Source organism: Uranotaenia lowii, chromosome 3 (genome assembly GCF_029784155.1).
Source record: "Uranotaenia lowii strain MFRU-FL chromosome 3, ASM2978415v1, whole genome shotgun sequence".
NCBI classification, from domain to species: Eukaryota; Metazoa; Arthropoda; class Insecta; order Diptera; family Culicidae; genus Uranotaenia; species Uranotaenia lowii.
Genome location: NC_073693.1, coordinates 199419156 through 199436970, shown reverse-complemented (window position 1 = coordinate 199436970; position 17815 = coordinate 199419156). Strand labels below are relative to the sequence as shown.

At 39.4% G+C, this 17815-nt stretch overlaps 2 protein-coding genes and 1 long non-coding RNA gene across 4 annotated transcripts in view; 1 reads left to right on the top strand and 2 right to left on the bottom strand.

Annotated features, from left to right (window-relative positions):
* LOC129758367 (cardioacceleratory peptide receptor-like) overlaps nt 1-17815 on the top strand; it is a 309792-nt gene that overhangs the window by 243163 nt on the left and 48814 nt on the right. The gene's annotated exons all lie outside the window — the stretch shown is intronic.
* LOC129758365 (protein artichoke-like) lies at nt 129-8284 on the bottom strand. Its single transcript, XM_055755866.1, has 2 exons — nt 8181-8284; nt 129-2366 (listed from the first exon to the last, which is right to left on the bottom strand). The coding sequence occupies exons 1-2, from the start codon at nt 8198-8200 to the stop codon at nt 245-247; spliced, it is 2142 nt and encodes a 713-aa protein (XP_055611841.1). The 5' UTR covers nt 8201-8284; the 3' UTR covers nt 129-244.
* On the bottom strand, nt 11469-12674 carry LOC129758368 (uncharacterized). Of its 2 annotated transcripts, XR_008739964.1 has the most exons (4): nt 12524-12674; nt 12270-12463; nt 12005-12208; nt 11469-11703 (listed from the first exon to the last, which is right to left on the bottom strand). It is a non-coding gene; the product is annotated as an uncharacterized LOC129758368 (long non-coding RNA). The 2 variants fall into 2 exon arrangements; XR_008739963.1 differs by having other exon boundaries at nt 12270-12674.

Genomic DNA, 17815 nt, shown 5'->3' with positions numbered 1-17815 from the left:
AGACCCATAATTAATGATCTCCCAAATCGACCGATAACTATACCTTTCTGAAAGAAAAGCAAAAAAGAACAAAAAAATGGTTTCCTGGATTCAAAATTTGCCCCAAAATTTAAGAATGGAAAAAATAAAACAATTTGACGATTAATATATTTGAATTTTCATGCACTTTTAACATAAAGAACAAATTGTAGTTGTAATCATTATTTCTTAGATTGCTTTGAATCCATTATCGATCTCCGCCATATCATATTTCGTTATCCATCATGCTGACCAGAGTACTGGAATTGCCATAACGGGTTACCTGATGTTGACCGATCCTCTTGCTCCGATAGACGAGGAATAATCCGACACTCATCAGAATCATCAAAACTGCCAACAGAACGATTATCAGAATCTCATAGGCATGACCGGATGAAGTGTTCGTATCCGGTAAAGATTTGAGCTGCTGCTGCTGAACTGCTGCCGGTCCATGGTTGTACCAATTTGTGCTGCCTTGTTGCATCTGTTCCAGGCGTTTGCTCACCGATACTATGTTGTTGGCATTGTCTTTAACCTTCTCGATCCAGGTGTCCGATTTAAGCGTCTGGCTAAGGATTTTAACGTCCAGGGATTCTTTGACCAGGTTCAGTTTCTCCAGCGTAAGGTTGTTCATCTCCTGCATCATGATTCTTAGATCTCCGGATACGTGGTTTGTCTGATTGGTTACATTGACCAGCTGAGCTAATTTAACTTCTAGAATCGAATGCTTTACGTTCACCATTTCGTTTTCCATCTGGGAAATTTTCAGCTTAAGATCGTTTATTTCCGACTCCAGTGAATTAGTTTTGTTGAGCAGGACCATTTTGTCCTCGTTGAAATTCCCAATATCGTCAATGGCTTGTTTGAGAACTTCCTTCAGTTCAGCTGCATCCACGATCGTTACGGAGTCGTTCATGTACTTGTCCAGATGTTTAACGGTTGTGTTCCAATTTACCAATGGATGCTTATCATCCACACAGTAGATTCCTTTTACATTCGTTTTATCCGAGATGATTTCGTTTGTTTTGAAACCTCCAATGGTAATAGGCATGACATTGAGATAGCGAATCATTTTTATAAGAAAGCTGCAGTTCCAATGGTTGTCTGCAATGCTCAATGATTTCAACTTTTTGAACATTTTGGGTATTTCCTGAAAGTCGATTTCCTTCAGTCGGTTTCCGTCAATGAAAAGCTCTTCCATTTCTGATGATGAGGTGAAAATGTCCAAATCTATTCGGTTAAGATTGTTGTAAGAAATATCCAACCGTTGAAGAGCTGTTTGATGTGAGAAGGTACCATGTTGTAGGTTTGAGATTTTTGTGCTTTCTAGATTTAGATCGATCAATGCCGTCAGTTTAGAGAAGCTGGATATTTCTAGTGATCCGATTTTATTGAACGACAAGTCGAGCACTTCTAACGCATTCAGTTCACTAATGCCGGTCATTGAGGTTAGGTTATTCCTTGATAGGTCCAATGTTTTCATTTTATGAATTGTGTCATTATGAACGATTAAATCAGATATACTGTTGTTTGCAGCGAACAATGCTTCCATTTTATCGTTCAGTTCCAAGCGATGAATTTTATTATTAGCAATATTGATTCGTTTTGCTTTTAGGTTCGAAAATTCGAAATTGGTCAGGTTATTGTCTCTTAGCCACAAGTATTCGAGTGCATCAATATTTTGAAACACATCTTTATCAATCAGAATCAATTTGTTAGTTTGGAGAAGAATCATGGTCAGAAGAGTATTGTTCTCAAACAGATCTTTTTGAATAACTTCCAACTCGTTTCTAGCAACCGACAGCTTCACCAAATTTGTCAAAGTACTAAATATTAGACTTTCAAATGCCTTTAGCATATTTCCACTCAGAAGGAGAGTTTGTAAAGCTTTGAGATTGACAAATGCTTTTTCTTCAATATTCGAAATTTGGTTGTTGCTCAAATCCAGAACCTTCATTTGTGAGGCTCCTGTGAAGACATAATTTCCAAGTTGCTCTATTAAATTCGATGACATATTAAGCTCGACCAGTCGACTTGCTTTCTCGAACGTAAACCTGCTGACGCTATCAATGGCGCAATCAAACACATCCAGATTCAGCATGTGGTTAAAAGTCTCAAAAACCGCTTTAGGTATTTCCACCATGTGGGAGTTCTTGAATCGGACGATGCTTTTATAACTGGTGTAGTAGCTACTGAACCTTACATTTGTAGAAATATCCAGCATGTTGACGTTCCTCAAATAACATTCTTGATTGTAATTTTCTTCTGTACAACGGTACTCGGTATACCCTTCGACTATTTGTGGCGCAGAAAACAGGAATATTATAAACATGGAAAAAGAGGAAACTCTGAAAGAGAATAAAATGATTTTTATTATTAACTGCTTAGTGGAAATAGAACATATATTTTTTTGGTAGTCAGCGTGGTGAGAAAATTCCGAAGGGTGACAATTAAATCCACTTCGGTGAATTCAACGAAAAAATTGGCTCCTACAATCAGGATCTTTAGCGCATCGTGGAGCGCTATGGTAAAGGACAGATCAACGAAAACTGAGAGCTGTTTGAAGAATGTTGTGGCAACAACAACATGGTGATCGGTGGATCGCTCTTCCCCCATCGACCAGCACATAAGGTCACTTGGGTATCCCGAGATGGCCGAACAGAAAATCTGCATCAGCCGAAAATGGAGAAGAAGCCTTCTTGATGTCCGCAACAAACGAAGCGCAGACATTGCATTTGACCATCACCTCGTCCTTGGTGAAATACGACTGAGAGTTGCGCGTGTCCAACGGCGCGAGGAGAAAGTCGGGTGTCGATACGACGTCCGCCGGTTGGAGAATCCAGAGGTGAAAAGGGTATACGTTGAACAGCTGGAATCCCGAGCCTCGGAATTGCCGACAGACGGAACAGTCGGAGAACAGCGGTGTGGAATCAAGAATGCCTTTATCACGACGAGCCATGGTACTCTCGATAAAGTTTGTGGAAGAATAAGTGAATGGATGTAGGATGAAACCTGGAGGATGGTCGATGATCGGGGAAAGGCAAAAGTCGAAATTGAGCAGGCATGTACCGAGTCAGCCAAAGCAGCCGCCCGCTTACGTAGGCATGGTAGGCGAACAACTGGCTGTCAAATAGCGCTTACACCCTAGCTGTAAGCACCCTGGACAAGAGAGCCTGGGCAAACTCCCTAGCCGAAGATGGAGAAAGAGCCGCCGCCAATGGAGATATCCTATTACTCTATGCCATTTCTCGCTCGTGCAAGGACTAATGCTAGAATGCCGCTCAAAGACCGAGCAGGTCAGTTACTGACCGATCGAACAGATCAGCTCAAACGATGGACTGAGCACTTTGAACAACTCTTCCGAGTCACTAATAGCGATGGCCCACAGAGCCCGTACCTCAAAGCACCGACAGGAAGTCGCATAAATCGATCGACTGTGCACCGAACCAGGATTGTCGTGGAATCCTTCAACAGTGGAGCAACTGAACGACCTTGACCTGGCTGACGATATTGTTTTGCTCGCCCAAACACAACCGGATATGCAGAGCTAACTCCACGACAACACCGAAAGCTCCATGGCAGCAGGTCTCAAAGTCAATGTCGGAAAGACCAAGTCGATGGAGATCAACACAGGAAATCCCTCCAGTTTAATGGTAGCTGGGCAACAAGTTGAGAAAGTGGAGTGCTTCCAGTATCTTGGTAGCCAGATAACGCCTGATGGTGGTACCAGGAAAGACATCGAAACCCGGATCAGAAAGGCCCGTTTTGCATTTGCGAGTCTCCGAAACAATCTTCAACTCAAACGTCAAATCCGTAATGCTGTACACTTGAGCTTGAGCTTGTTATCAACTACGGCTCTTCCTGGCCAATGGCATAATGGTTGCACTCCGTGATGGGTTCGAAATAATCAACATTGTACAATGAACCGAATGAAAGGTTGCTGGGAACAAGCAACAGAATCTCACTGTGCAGTTTTGAGAATCTCAATCTTTAATATGAACCAACAACGACGCCGACCAAGTCCGTGCAGTCGATAAGAGGAAGTCTGACTCACTCGAAATTTATCGTTTATTTGTTTAATATGACATTAGAGACCCAAATCGATCAACGAATCATTTTTAGCTTTTTAGCCCTTATCAAAAATTCAAATTCGTATCTAAAACATTAATTTTTGTTTAAATGGAAATTCTGGTGATAACAAGATCTTTGTTCAATTCTAATACATAAAAAAATCTCTTATCTTTAGTTTTTTTATTTGTTATTCCCGCTCTTCAACACTTCAGCATCTATCACTATGTAACAAATCAGTATTGGTGTAAGGTTGCGAAACTTGGTACACATATGCGGTAACGACGCGAAAATTGCAAGTATTTTTAAACCGCTGCCTGCGGAATATCATCCGCGCTTGGTAGCCTGGCAACGGAATCTCGAATGAGAAACTCAGATAGAACTGAAATCGAGATTCGGGAACGTAAGTGGAGATGGATTGGGCACACGCTGCGAAGAGATATTACATGCACTCAATTTCGGGTTACAAAAAACCCAAGCGAAACGCAAAAAAGCAGACAACTGCTAGTGGGTGGACACACCCTGGCGCTAAGAGCTCGTGTAGAGCTGTCAAAAATAGAAAGTACCGGAGAAAAGTGCAGTCGACACGTGCGTGGAAAAAGCATCAAAAAGGTAATGCTTAATTATTTAAAATAATCGCGAAAAGCGATAATAATTATACAATAATTTCCTTCGCAGAACGACAACGAAAAGGTGCCGGTGCAGGCCGTGCTGCCCGAACACAAATTTTGCCGGAAACAGCCTTCATAACGAAGTAAGTAGCGCTGTTATGCAAGTTATAGGTTAGGTACTAATGGTGTGGTTTTTGTAGGGCCGTTTTACGGAATTCCTACAGCTGGACGAAACCAAGCTGTGGAAGAATACGCGCGCCTAGGAAAACGTTTCCCGGCAGCGCGAGGAGAAGAAGTTTCGGCTACGAAAGCCGCATCACAGTGTTTCGGAATAGCACGAGAAGATAATTTCCGGCCACGACAGCCGTGCGATAGTTGCTTCGTTGTTGCGAACCGAAGAGGGTTCACTCCATCAACGCGCGCCTAGGAAAGATTTCCCGGCGGCGCGAGAAAATAGTTTTCCGGCTACGAGAGCCGTACGATAGTTGTTTCGTCGTTACGAACCGAAGAGGGTTCATTCCATCAACGCGCGCCTAGGAAAGAGTTTCCCGGCAGCGCGAGAAGAAAAGTTTCGGCTACGAATGCCACACCATAGTGTTTCGGAAAAGCGTAAGAAGAAGATTGGCTCAATCGATTTGCGCCTAGGAATAGACTTCCCGGCAGCGCGAAAGGAAAAGTTCGCGGGCCACAAGCGCCGCAGCGTGGTGGTTCATTTGTGTAGCCAGTCGAGGAATAGTGAATTCATCAACGCGCGCCTAGGAAAGAATTTCCCGGCAGCGCGAGAAGACAATCTTCCGGCTACGAGAGCCGTGCGCATGTTGTTTAGTTGCTACGAACCGAGGAGGATTAATTCCATCAACGCGCGCCTAGGAAAGATTTCCCGGCAGCGCGAGAATTAGAAATTTCGGCTAGGAAAGCCGCATCACTCTGGTCCGGAATAGAGACGAAGAAAAGTAGCACGCACGACGCACGCCTAGGAAGTGGCTTCCCGGCAGTGCGAACGGATAAATTTCTGGCCACAAGCACCGCAGAGCGAGGTTTCGTCTGTGAGACTAATCGAGGAAGATTGGTTCGCCAATGCGCGCCTAGGAGAGATCTCCCGGCAGCGCAAGAAGAAAAGTTTTCCGGCTACGAGAGCCGTGCAGTTAGTGTTTGGTTTAAGACAACCCGAAGAAAATTGGTTCAGTTAACGCGCGCCAAGGAAAGGCTTTCGGCCATAGGAGCCGAACCACCGTTGGTAGCTGTCACTGTTGCCATTGTTGTTTAGCCATCAAGTTTGCAAGGGACGAGCCAAAAGAGTGGCTCCCATCTCGCGTGCCCCGGAAGTGGGTTCCCGGCTGCGCGACCACCTGCGAAGTCGGTGCTCGGCGGTACGAGCTAAAGGGCGAAGTGTTAGTGTGCCGGCTCGCAGTGCCGAAGGGAATTGGATTAAAGGCTCGCAGTGCCACGGGAAGAGTGGTGATCCGAGGTGGCGATATCACAGGTGAGCTTTAGTTAAGGGGGACTGGTGGGTGGATAAATTTTATTTTCTTCGCGCACAATTGCGCATTTTATTGAGTTTGCCTATTACTATTTGGGACAACCCGAGGCATTAAATAGAAAGGCAATAGAGATGAAAACGATATTTACAGAGAGGCGCTAGAATGGAATCCAGAAGGACATCGAAGAAGAGGCTGGCCCAGAAACTCGTGGCGGCGAAGCCTAGCCGCCGAAATCCGCACTGTCGACGAGAATCTTGACTGGGACCAAGTAAAGACGCTGGCTCCGGATCGTCAACAGTGGAGGTCTTTTACCACGGTCCTATGCACCGGAGGATCGGCGCGGGATCATTAAGTAAGTAAGTAAGTAAGTAAGTGAGCTCATGGTGATGGTGAAACAAACCCCTGGCAACTTGACGTTTCCCATACAAATCGTGTGAGCCAGTTTTTTCTGGTTCTCTGGTTCTGTCAAATCGAAAATCAAGCGACTTAACATGTCGGAAGGACGCATATTGAAATATTTTTTCTTTGAATTCCCTTCCAATGAAACTATTGAGGACAACCGTACCCAATAAATTTAAAACAAAACATTACCACAACAATCATCAAGTGATTTTCATAAACTGCGATACATATGAAAATTTTAGAATGGAAAAATTTTCACATTATAGCGAAACATTTCCCGTTTTATGGAAAAACTGTTCCTATACAATAAATCAATAGAGAAATTATTGAATGAAAATAATAATTTCGGATGAATCTTTCTTTCATTCATTCGAAAGTTATGAATTTTCCTGATTAGCACCACATTTGATGATGTGCCCTTTCCATATACATGGCTCGAAAAGCGGTACATATGCGACATCTGCGATTTTGAATCAAGCACACGAAACTAGCCAGAACTGTCAAGTTGCCAGGGGGTTGTGGTGAAAACAACCTCGCCAAAGGAATCAAAAATCGGTAGATTGCTCGAGGAGGATCTGCACACACTCGGAGTATTCGAGCTACGAGTGTTAAGAACCATCTTTGGCGGCGTATAGGAGAACGGAGTGTTAAGGCGAAGGATGAACCAGGAGCTCGCGCGACTCTACGCCGAATCCAGAAGGTGGTGAAGGCGCTTGGCAGGACATGTTGCAAGAATGCCGGACGACCGTCCTGCAAAACAGGTGATCGCTGCCAATCCGATAGGAACGAGAAGAGCAAATGCGCAACGAGTGAGGTGGTTAGACCAAGTGGAGCGTGATCTGGCGAATGTGGGATGCCCGAGAAGTTGGAGAACGCCATGAACCGAGTGAATTGAAGGAAAATTGTTCATCAGGTTATGTCGTAGGTGGAACACCAAATAAATAAAATTAACAACCTACATCCCACAATATCGATAAGTCGAGTTACTTTGAGGTATTTTAGATCAGTGGTTTCCAAACTTTTCTGCTCACCGCCCCCTTGTCTCGATGTTTAAGAGCTCACCGCCCCCCAAAGGATATTTTGGAATAAATTTGTTGCGAAATGCAACAAAATTGGAAACTCTGAGCCATTCCACCGCTTCCTTGAAGACTCTAAACGCCCCCCTGGGGGAGGTAGGGACCACTTTAAAAACCACTGTTTTAGATAAAAAAAAAACTTGGAAACATCCCGAATACAAAGGTAATACAATTCTCATTCTCTACTGATAAACTTTCGCTCCACCATTTGTTTGAACACTCCGAAAAATTTATCAAATATTCAAAAAAAATTGAGCTTAATTTATTTCTCCCTTTTGGATGTTCGGCCTAATTGTGAAATCCAAGATAAGAAAACTTTTTACGCCACTTATCACATGTTGTTCTAAGTTACTTTAAATCGAACCAAAAAAGTTTTTCACATCTTTCAATGAAATTAAAATTTTCCATCCAAAATGAAAGAATGATTCACTCAAAATTCTCGCATTTTTAGTATCGATAGTTCTTATCAACCGGAAGTATGTTTATCACAATATTTTTTCTATATCAATTTATGGTTCATTTACCTGAAGAATCTCAACTCCATCGTAACGCTGGATCGATTTCCAACTCCTCAACAATTTCTTAGAACAGATGCTCAGTAACCGAACTATAACAGAAGGATTCTCGAGAGTAACTAACACATAAATATGCACAACTATCAGAGGCGCGTTTTAATTTCCGATAAATAGTTAGAACGGTTCAAAAAATCTCAATGGCTTCGTTTGCAAATCAAACACACCGAAGGCTTGAAAAACGTTTTTTCAATAGAAAATGATAATATTTCTGTGATGTCCAGAGTAAAAATGCATTCAAAATCTTGCACCAGTCCTCAGTAATGCTCCGTTCTTATAGATTGGTAGTCTCGGCTTTCATAAGATAAGCGAGAGTAGGACTTGTGGGCTTTAGATTTTCAAATGGTTGAAGGGAAGTTGCAATAACATTGTAGACTGATTCGAGCATTCCCTATTCTTAGCGTGATTTCTTATCTGATGAAAGAAGTGAGCAACTTCTAGAGAAGAAAAAAAAAATAAAAGCATACAAGATTTGTGCTGAACGATGCTGTTTTCTAGATTATGACAATATCTTGAAGAATGATGGTTTAAATTTTAAATCATCTTACTATATGAAGTTGCTAAAATATACACTGTATCAAAAAATTGTCCGTACAGCACGTACTTCGAATCACAAATACAATTACATCATTCGTTGCAGAAACTAGTCCTTTTTGTAGATCAGTATTAAAAATGTTTATGAGTTAAACCTTAGAAATAATCCAATTAATTTTGTATAGAAAGTCCCAAAACCGACGTCAATAAATTGTCCGTACACTGAGGCCTTTGTCAGAAATAAGTCAAGTTAACAGTTATGTGTCAGTCTATCAAACGCAGAAACGTGAGTTGAATCTCAGCAAAAACAATTTCCAGTGGTCTGAGCGATAAATACGGTACAATGAACTTTATTTAGCATATTCAGTAGACTTCAACAATTTGTGGATTAAATTAACAGAAAAATGTCTGCTCCTCACAAAAAATACTCGTTGACATCCGGAAACTGATTGTTGACCTCAAGAATGACGGTAAGAGCTTGTCCGAAATTGCAAGTATAGTAAAACGGCCTTGATCGTTGGTTCAGTATCGAAAACTTTCAGAACTTGAGGAAGACTAACTCAATCGTATTTTCGGGTCATAACCAAACAATCATACTTATATTCCTGTAGACGCGTAATGTGACTGATAAATCTATATTTTTTCTCCGTGAATGAATGTCAAGTTTCCGGTGCCATTTGCGCTGAAAGCACCCCACATCATTACATGGCCACCACCGTGCTTAACTGTCGGTCGCAAATTTTTCGGATCCAATTCAGTATTTGGATTACGCCAAACGCTCACATGTCCGTCAGACCCTAAAATATTAAATACGCTTTCGTCAGTGAATATGATGATCTCTTCCGTTTCCAGGACATACTTTTGAGCATATTCCAGCCGCTTTTTCTTATTTTTCGCAGATATAAACGGCTTCTTCAGAGCAACACGACCTCGGGATTTTTTCTAATGAAGTATGTTCCGTACCGTTTGAGGATTAACCTGTATGTTTTCAAAATTATTCAGGCTGCCTGCTAGTTTCGGGGCACTGATTTCAGGATTCTGACTGATTTCCCTGACAATGATGCGATGGTGACGATCCGTAAGCTTCAGTTTGCGGCCTCTTCCTGAAGTGGTCTCCAGGAAGTTAGTCTTCTTAAAGTTCTGAAAGTTCTCGATACTGAACCAACGATCAAGGCCGTTTTACTATACTTGCAATTTCGGACAAGCTCTTACCGTCATTCTTCAGGTCAACAATCAGTTTCCGGATGTCAACGAGTATTTTTTGTGAGGAGCAGACATTTTCCTGTTAATTTTTGTGGATTTAATTAACAGGATAATGTGTGCTTCTCACAAAATAATATCCATTGACATCCGGAAACTGCTGATTTATGCTAAATAAAGTTCATTTTATCGTATTTATCGCTCAGACCACTGGAAATTGTTTTTGCTGAGATTCAACTCACGTTTCTGCGTTTGACTGACTGACACATAACTGTTAACTTGACTTATTTTTGACAAAGGCCTCAGTGTACGGACAATTTTTTGACGTCGTTTTTGGGACTTTCCATGCAAAATTAATTGAATTATTTTTAAGGTTAATGTAGTATCGTACTACTGATGACAACCCCGTGAATAGCACCTCAGAGTACAACCCTGTAAATAACCACATCCATACACATATACGTGGTTGAACGCAAGGAATAACGAGTGACGGCACCTAGCCATCGGGGAGTCAGTCGTGTTCGGCACGAGCCACCAGCAGGACGCTGCTAGACACTACATTGGCGACGAGAATGGCGAATCCCGTGGGTGAGTATTAAGTGAAATGAGAAACAACAAAAGAAAAAGATGGAAAGGTGCGTTTTGTGGATTTAGAAATGGGTCAGTCGCTTCAATGCGGTTAGGATAAAAGTCTGACGCCATTCTGCGATAGAGCAGGCATAAGAATTTGAAACGGGTCAGTCGCTTCAATGCGGAAAAGGAAAAGTCTGACGCCGTTCTGCGGAAGAGCAGGAAAAATGGTTATGAAATGAGTCAGTCGCTTCAATGCGGTAAACTAAATGAAAAGTCTGACGTCATTCTGCGGTAGAGCAGGAAAATTTTATTGAAATGGATCAGCCGCTTCAATGCGTGAAATACGAGAGTCTGATTCCATTCTGCAATGAAGCAGGTGACCTTGAAATAGATCAGACGCTTGAAAGCGGTGCAAATAAGACTGAGGCTATTCAGGGGAATAATATGTTGGACAAAATAAAGAGAAACAAAACCAACGCGTACGTAATTGAATAGAAATGCAAGATTCGCTTTCGATCACGATGGTATGCACGGATGTAGAAGTGGATCCGCCTGATGTGTTCTTATCTGGCGAGGACGAGACATTTGCGAACGCATCTCGGTGTGGGCGAAAAATGACGAGAGAGAGAGAGACAGAGAGAGAGATAGAGAGTCTACACGGTAAACAAAGTTACTCTGTTCTGTATAAAAATCCATACAGAATCGAGAAAAGTGTCTCCACTTAGTTTTATGTTTGGGCGCTTTACACAGAGCGTGAGCAAAAAGCTTTTACACATTCGAAAGCTTTCAGCCAGTTAGTCAATTCTGTTTTGACATGGGGATGCCCATGCATTTTGGAAATTTCGCTGCAAAAGTAGAGTTGGAAGGAATTTCTTCAAAAAAAAAATCTTATCAACATTTAACTTTTTATTCATTATTTTTATTCAACGTTCAAGGTAATAGTTGGAACGATTTAATCACAAATCAATAACTTTACGGCGGTGTCTGCTAGTGACGGGCGATATTAAAAGGCTTCCTTTTCTTTGGTTGTCAGTTGCAGTTCCTTGGGGCCGATCGTTGCCGAAGATAATCATCTTTCAGGGCTTTTTTCTAAGACGACTCGGTCCTGTTCTGGAGCTCGTCAGTCTCCAGCTTCCGGTACGGATTTGCATCCGTTCGATGTAGCCACCTGTGTATGATAGTTAAAAAAGAAGTATGTGGTATACATGGAAAAAGGATTGAAATTGTAATATTTTTCATAACAAAGTAATCAGTTATGTAATCAATTTCAAAATTGTTAAATGATGTTAAAAACAAATCTAAGATAGTTTGACTCGAAATGAAATTAAACACTAGTCTCAAAACCTAAACCATAGAGGGTGCTGAACTGAAAACCAAAAATTAAGATTTTCAACCAAATAGGAAACATCATGCACAGAGCAGGATTAGAATGAGTTAATTCATGTAAAAATATGTCAAATAAAACAAACCTGTTTCATCATGCCAGTTGATATGTTTTGTTTTAGTCCCTCCTGAAAACTGTCTCCCAGATGATGGTTTCCGTCGCTGTAAGGGATTTTCTGCGGGATCCGTTCCCAAGTGCTTTAGTGATGGCTGCTCCGATTAGATGAGAAGCACATCTCTTTTGGTTCCCTTCTTCCTATTCGGAGACTTTCTGCGCTCATTGTGAGGTACTTAAATAAACAAATTTAGGTTAACCATTATAATTTCCCTATAGAAAATTTAGTTACTTACAATTTTTGAAAGAAAATTGAACGTACGGCTGCGGTCCGGAATATAAATAAAAACTCGGACCTCCCGATGCACTCTATCAACTTTCCCGAGCCATCGCGCAACTGTCCATTTTTCAAGCTTTGAACACACTCGATGGCCTCTTCCGGGTGCGGTAAAGGTCGATTATATGGGAAACAACGGTGTGAACAATATTCCTGAAATAACATAGTAAGGTCAAACAATAAAGTAAATTGTTAAATTATGAGAATACATACCTTTTGTAAGCTATTAATGATGATTTCGACGTAAAAAAGATGAAAAATTGAAATCATCGTGACACACTTTGCGTGTCTAAAAAAATGTTTTGCTTTGACATCCCCGCCCAAAGCTTTCCAACAACAGCAAACTTTTTATACAGAGAATGAATAATCGACATTTAGTTCGTTTATGTATATTGGCAACTCAAAACTACTCAGAATTGAATTGGGGAAATACAAATTTTGAGCAACGACTGATTAGTTATAGCGATGGTGTAATTGCAACCAATGATCGGAGAATCGCTCAAGAAAAGCAATCAGGAATGCTTTCTAGCTAGAATGATGTTTCCTCCGAGTGCTGTAATACGCACGTGGTAAAAGTACCCATTGAATATATGTCGAAAATCAACACTAACTTGATACAAGAAGATAAACCATGCCCCATCGGAGGCTACCGTTGCTATTCGTCACGTGGCTAATCGACGGTGATCGACATACTTGGTGATACATTTTGAACGTCGCTCCCTCAATCATTCCCGAACGTCTATCCTCGCATCATTGTTGATAATGCTCGTTATTGATAGACGATCATTAATGTTTCAAAAGGAAAAATCTGAATAAATACCAGGACCACATGTTCAAAAAAGGTGTAGCACTTGCTGGACAGTTCATTGCGGTTACCTAGTCATGTTTTTGTCCTTCTAGGCAAAGCGAAAAATAAAAAATCATCTTATAGCCTACATAGATCGCTCAGAACTGATACATATCAGTTATGATCCTAAAGGTTGAAAGTCGTCAAGGGAAAGAAATCAGCATCGAGACGTTCGTTGCTGATAGTCTGCGTCCTTTTTTACCTCATCATGTATCGCAAAAGTGTTTCAAATACGGAAGCGTCGTTGTCATGCATGATTGTTTGTATGATTTGGTTGAAGAAGGAAAATTTGACTGCTTCGATTTTTTGGCTCTGAATGTAGTCAAGCATGGCTCAGTGAAAATGATTGATTTTCGGAAGTTTGATTGCAACACATTTTATGAATAAGTCAATTTTTCCGTGTAAAACAGAGCCAATCGAAGTAAGCTGCGGAGGTAATCAAATGCTGTTAAAAAGGGCTGCCAGTTTGTTTGACTTATTCAGAAAATGCCTAAGAATCTTCTATTTAGAAAAATGATAAAAGAAATGATGGAATGCTTTGGATATTGAGGTCAAGTTAGAAAAGTAGCGTGTAAATTCATAAGTTGAATGAAATTGAGAAGGAGTTCATTGAGAAGGATTATGATAATGGTTCTGTATATTAAAAATGGAAAATTTTAGAAGTGCAAAAGGTTTGCTGTTGGAAACTGTGAAATTTGGAATATTTAAATGTTTATTCCGAATGAAAAGTTGTAAAATCTGATTCTGACAACTGCTGGATCGTGGAAAAAAAACTGATTGAGCGAAGTTAATTTGGAGTATCAATCTTAAATATGGAATTGAAAGCGGAAGGTTGGAAAATAATAACAGCAAATTCAAAAGTTGGAAAAAGAAATAGAAATAAACAGTTTGATAGTGGTGGATGTTAATGGTAAATAAGAAATAAATAAACCTTAGAGTTTAAAAGTTGAAAGTTGATGATGTTAAGAGATACAATTCCTTATGTTTGATGTTTGCTGCTCAATGTTGATTGTTGACAAGTGGGAAAACATTGTTTTGAAAAAGTGATGTCGATAAATTCTAGAAATTGTATGTGAATAGCTTGAAATTTATAACTTGAAGTTTGTAAGCTAATTTATTCCAGTAAAATCGTAATAAAATAAGTTACACAAAATATTTTATCAAATTTGTTGTTGAAACCTGAAAATTTGAAATATAATGCTGAATGCAGGAAGAGAGTACAGAAATGACCTGTTCTTGTAATCTAAATATGGAAATTGAAAGAGTTCAATTTGGAAATGAAGTATCACATAGTCGAACATGAATTTCTAAAAGTAGTATATGAAACAAAATGTATCTTGTTTATAGATCAGGTGTGAGAGATGAATCTTGAAATCCAGGGATGTCTTTATTATTAAAATGGTACCCTCCTGGTCAGAATAACGTGCTTTAATGGGAGGAAAGAAGATAGAATATAAATGATGGATTGGCTAAGAATAGAATTTTGCGAGCAACAAATCGATGGGAATGAGAAAAATTTTAAATTATGAGTTTTCAAGATAGTTATACTTTGGATTCAGATTCAGTTGAAAATTGATGCTTTGCTTTTATAAGAATATTTTCATTGAAAGATTATATTGAAATTGTGAGACTTAACAGATAAAAGAACTACAAAAAAACTGCATGAAAAAAAAATGTTGAAATTGATATGCAAGCGGAAAATCTAAAGTACTAAAAGCAAAACAAAGTTTTAAAGTAAAAGCCGGGAATTAAATTTTCTTGATGTATGTTAGTTTATTCTAGCCTTCCGTTGAGGATTTTCAATTGAAATACTATTGGCAGCTTGAAATTTAGTTTTAACAGCAGTAAAATGGGAGTTGCTAAAATGTTCTAACTTTTCCAGTTGACGAGAAAAGCGTGGGTGAATTTGATGAATTCCGTAGATTTTGTAGCAAACATTGGAAAATTGGGTTTCGATCAGATTTATGTTTTTTTTTTATCAGTTTGTGATACGCTGGAGTGTTGTTGAAACAAAGGATCAAGTTAAAGTATTAGTTTTGACCAGTTTTGTATCATGTCACCAACAGTGTTGCACTTTTGCTATCATCGTGTTCGTTTATGTGTTCAGTTTTGCACCGGTAGTGCACAACTCGCTAAATTTGAAATACTCAGAGCCCGGCTACCTTTTACTCAGACGTCGCCACATGTATGAAGCAGCCGACGGCTGATCTTAATGAACTCAGAAATCAGCGGAAAGATTACTCAGACGGCAGGAAATTCGTCACTCAGAGAACTCGAGTGCTTGAAGGCGACAACTGAGTAAATGTTGAACAGTTTGTGCGAGGCGGTTGAACTTGGTTGGTTTTGTGCAGTAAAAACTTGAAATTTTAAATGGTGAATATATTGATTTTAAAGGTAATTTCTAGATGTTGATACGGTTTTATTTATATTACAGAATTCTGCGACGAAGTGATGATGGTCCAAATAGATTTGCCGGCATAGTACGGCATAATCGGTCCCGGCCCGGGAGACGAAACCCGACGGGCAAAAAAAAAATTCAAAAAGTTTGCGGATTTTTTTTTTAAAATAAAGGTGTATGAACAATATTTTGACTTTTATTATTCATCAATCAACAAATCCATCATTTGTCTGAATAATAATACAGGTTTTAGTTATTCTAGCATGAAAAAAGCGGCCAATAACCGCTTCAGAATTATTCGCGCATTCTGAGTAACCATGACTCAGTTGTTGCGAAAAGGGCTGTTAGTCAGTTCTGAGTAAAGGCCGTTTAGTCAGAACTGAGTAGGTGCGGTTTTGGCGACAACTGAGTAACCGCCACTCTGAACTGAGTAGCTGAAAGTTAGCGAGAAGATTTTAACAGAAAGTGGACGGTGCGGTGGTGCACTGAAGATTCTGTCAGTGTTGCGAATAAGCGTGTGGGTGAGTGAGGTAGCAATACACTGACGATGATTTGTGTTCGTTTTGGCGAGTGTAGTAAAATATTCAACGAAACGGAGAAAACGACTACGGTATAAGAAACACGATTGAAGTACTATACAGTTTAGTGAAATACATATGTTGAATAGTTACTGGCAATTCTACTCAATTCTACTAATACAAGTTGCAAAACCATAATAGCTAAATCATCATTTTGATATTGTAGAAAACATCCTCTACATCTCCTTGCTGAAAATTGTGTTAAGAAAATCTACAAGAGCATGAAAATTTATGTTAAAATAAGAAATAAGCACTTAATAAATGAATGTTGTAGATATGTTTGAAGTTGTAATTTATCGTGTAAATTTTGACAGCTGGATATGAAATGTAAAGCGTTGGAAATTGAATCTGAAGGCTGAATTTTCATGTTGGAAAAAAAGGAAATGCAAGTTTGGAACCGCAAGAATTTTGTAAGTTTTAAATTGATAACTAGAGCAAAATTTAGTTTAATCAAACTGAAAGACAGAAAACGGAATTGGAAATCTTTAAATTTTAATGAATTTACTGAAAATACTATAGAATCCTTGTTATTAATATTTGAAGAAAAATGGTGCAAGTAGATAAAAAAAATAAAGGGGCGATTCAGAACTTCGGTATTTGACAGACAAATGAGAAATGAGGCAATTTAAATGTCGGAATTAAAAAAAAAAATCAAAAAGTTGAATGTGGTGGTTTGTGAGAAGGAAATAAGTTATTGAAAAAAGAAACAATAATAATTCAAGGCTGATGTTGCGAGCTTAAAGCAGAATATCTTTTTTTTGCAAAGGAATGCAGGAATTAAAAGATTTGAGTATTACATAAAAAAAAGAATCCAGCCCAAAGTTCAGCGACTTGAGCTTTTGTTTTAGAAGTATTTCCAGTTGTAACAAAAACTCCGGGATCCACAAAATTCAATTGAAGACCACTAAGCGAACTAAGAGTGATAAGTGAATCATTGTTCTTAAAAGCAATTAAAAAAGGAAAGTGAATGTAGTATCGTACTACTGATGACAACCCCGTGAATAGCACCTCAGAGTACAACCCTGTAAATAACCACATCCATACACATATACGTGGTTGAACGCAAGGAATAACGAGTGACGGCACACACAGGGGTAAATGAACCTAATAAGCGATCAAAATTATTTGCGGACAAACGGTAAACGATAGACATTTGATGTCTTCGCAACATTTTTATATTTTTTGATGATCTATCAAATTCTTGAAAGAAAAAAGTGATTTTTTCATCTGGAAGGGAGATAAACAAATTATTTCTTGAAATAATTAGTTTAGCGTAAGCTTGCCAGATTGCCCGGATTTATCCGGGTTTGCCCGGATATTTGATGAAAAATTTCGAGAAAGTCCGGTCCAACCCGGTTGCTTGGATATCATGAAAAAAGTCCGGATATTGCCCGGATTTTTTCACAATTTTCACAAAGAAACCAAAAAAAAAATTAAAGTTTTTGAGTAAGTTTCAGCAAAATCGATTAACGGTATGGAAATTTTCAACTGTTGTTTCAAATAATTTCGCTGATTTACTTTTATAAACCTTTAAATATTTAAGTGTTTCAAAAACTTTTGGAAGTCTGCAATTACATTAACAAAATATTAATTTTTTTTTTTTGCATTTTTTCTTTGCTTTTATATATGATAACACCTAAATTTTGCCCGGTTTTTGCCCGGTTTTTGGATTTGAAAAATTG

Bases quoted from the DNA above. Each gene is read 5' to 3' on its own strand.
- LOC129758365 (XM_055755866.1), bottom strand. From the start codon at position 8,200: ATGGAGTTGAGATTCTTCAG. The intron at 2,367-8,180 runs GTAAATGAACCA...ATTCTCTTTCAG, and splicing joins ATGGAGTTGAGATTCTTCAG to AGTTTCCTCTTTTTCCATGT.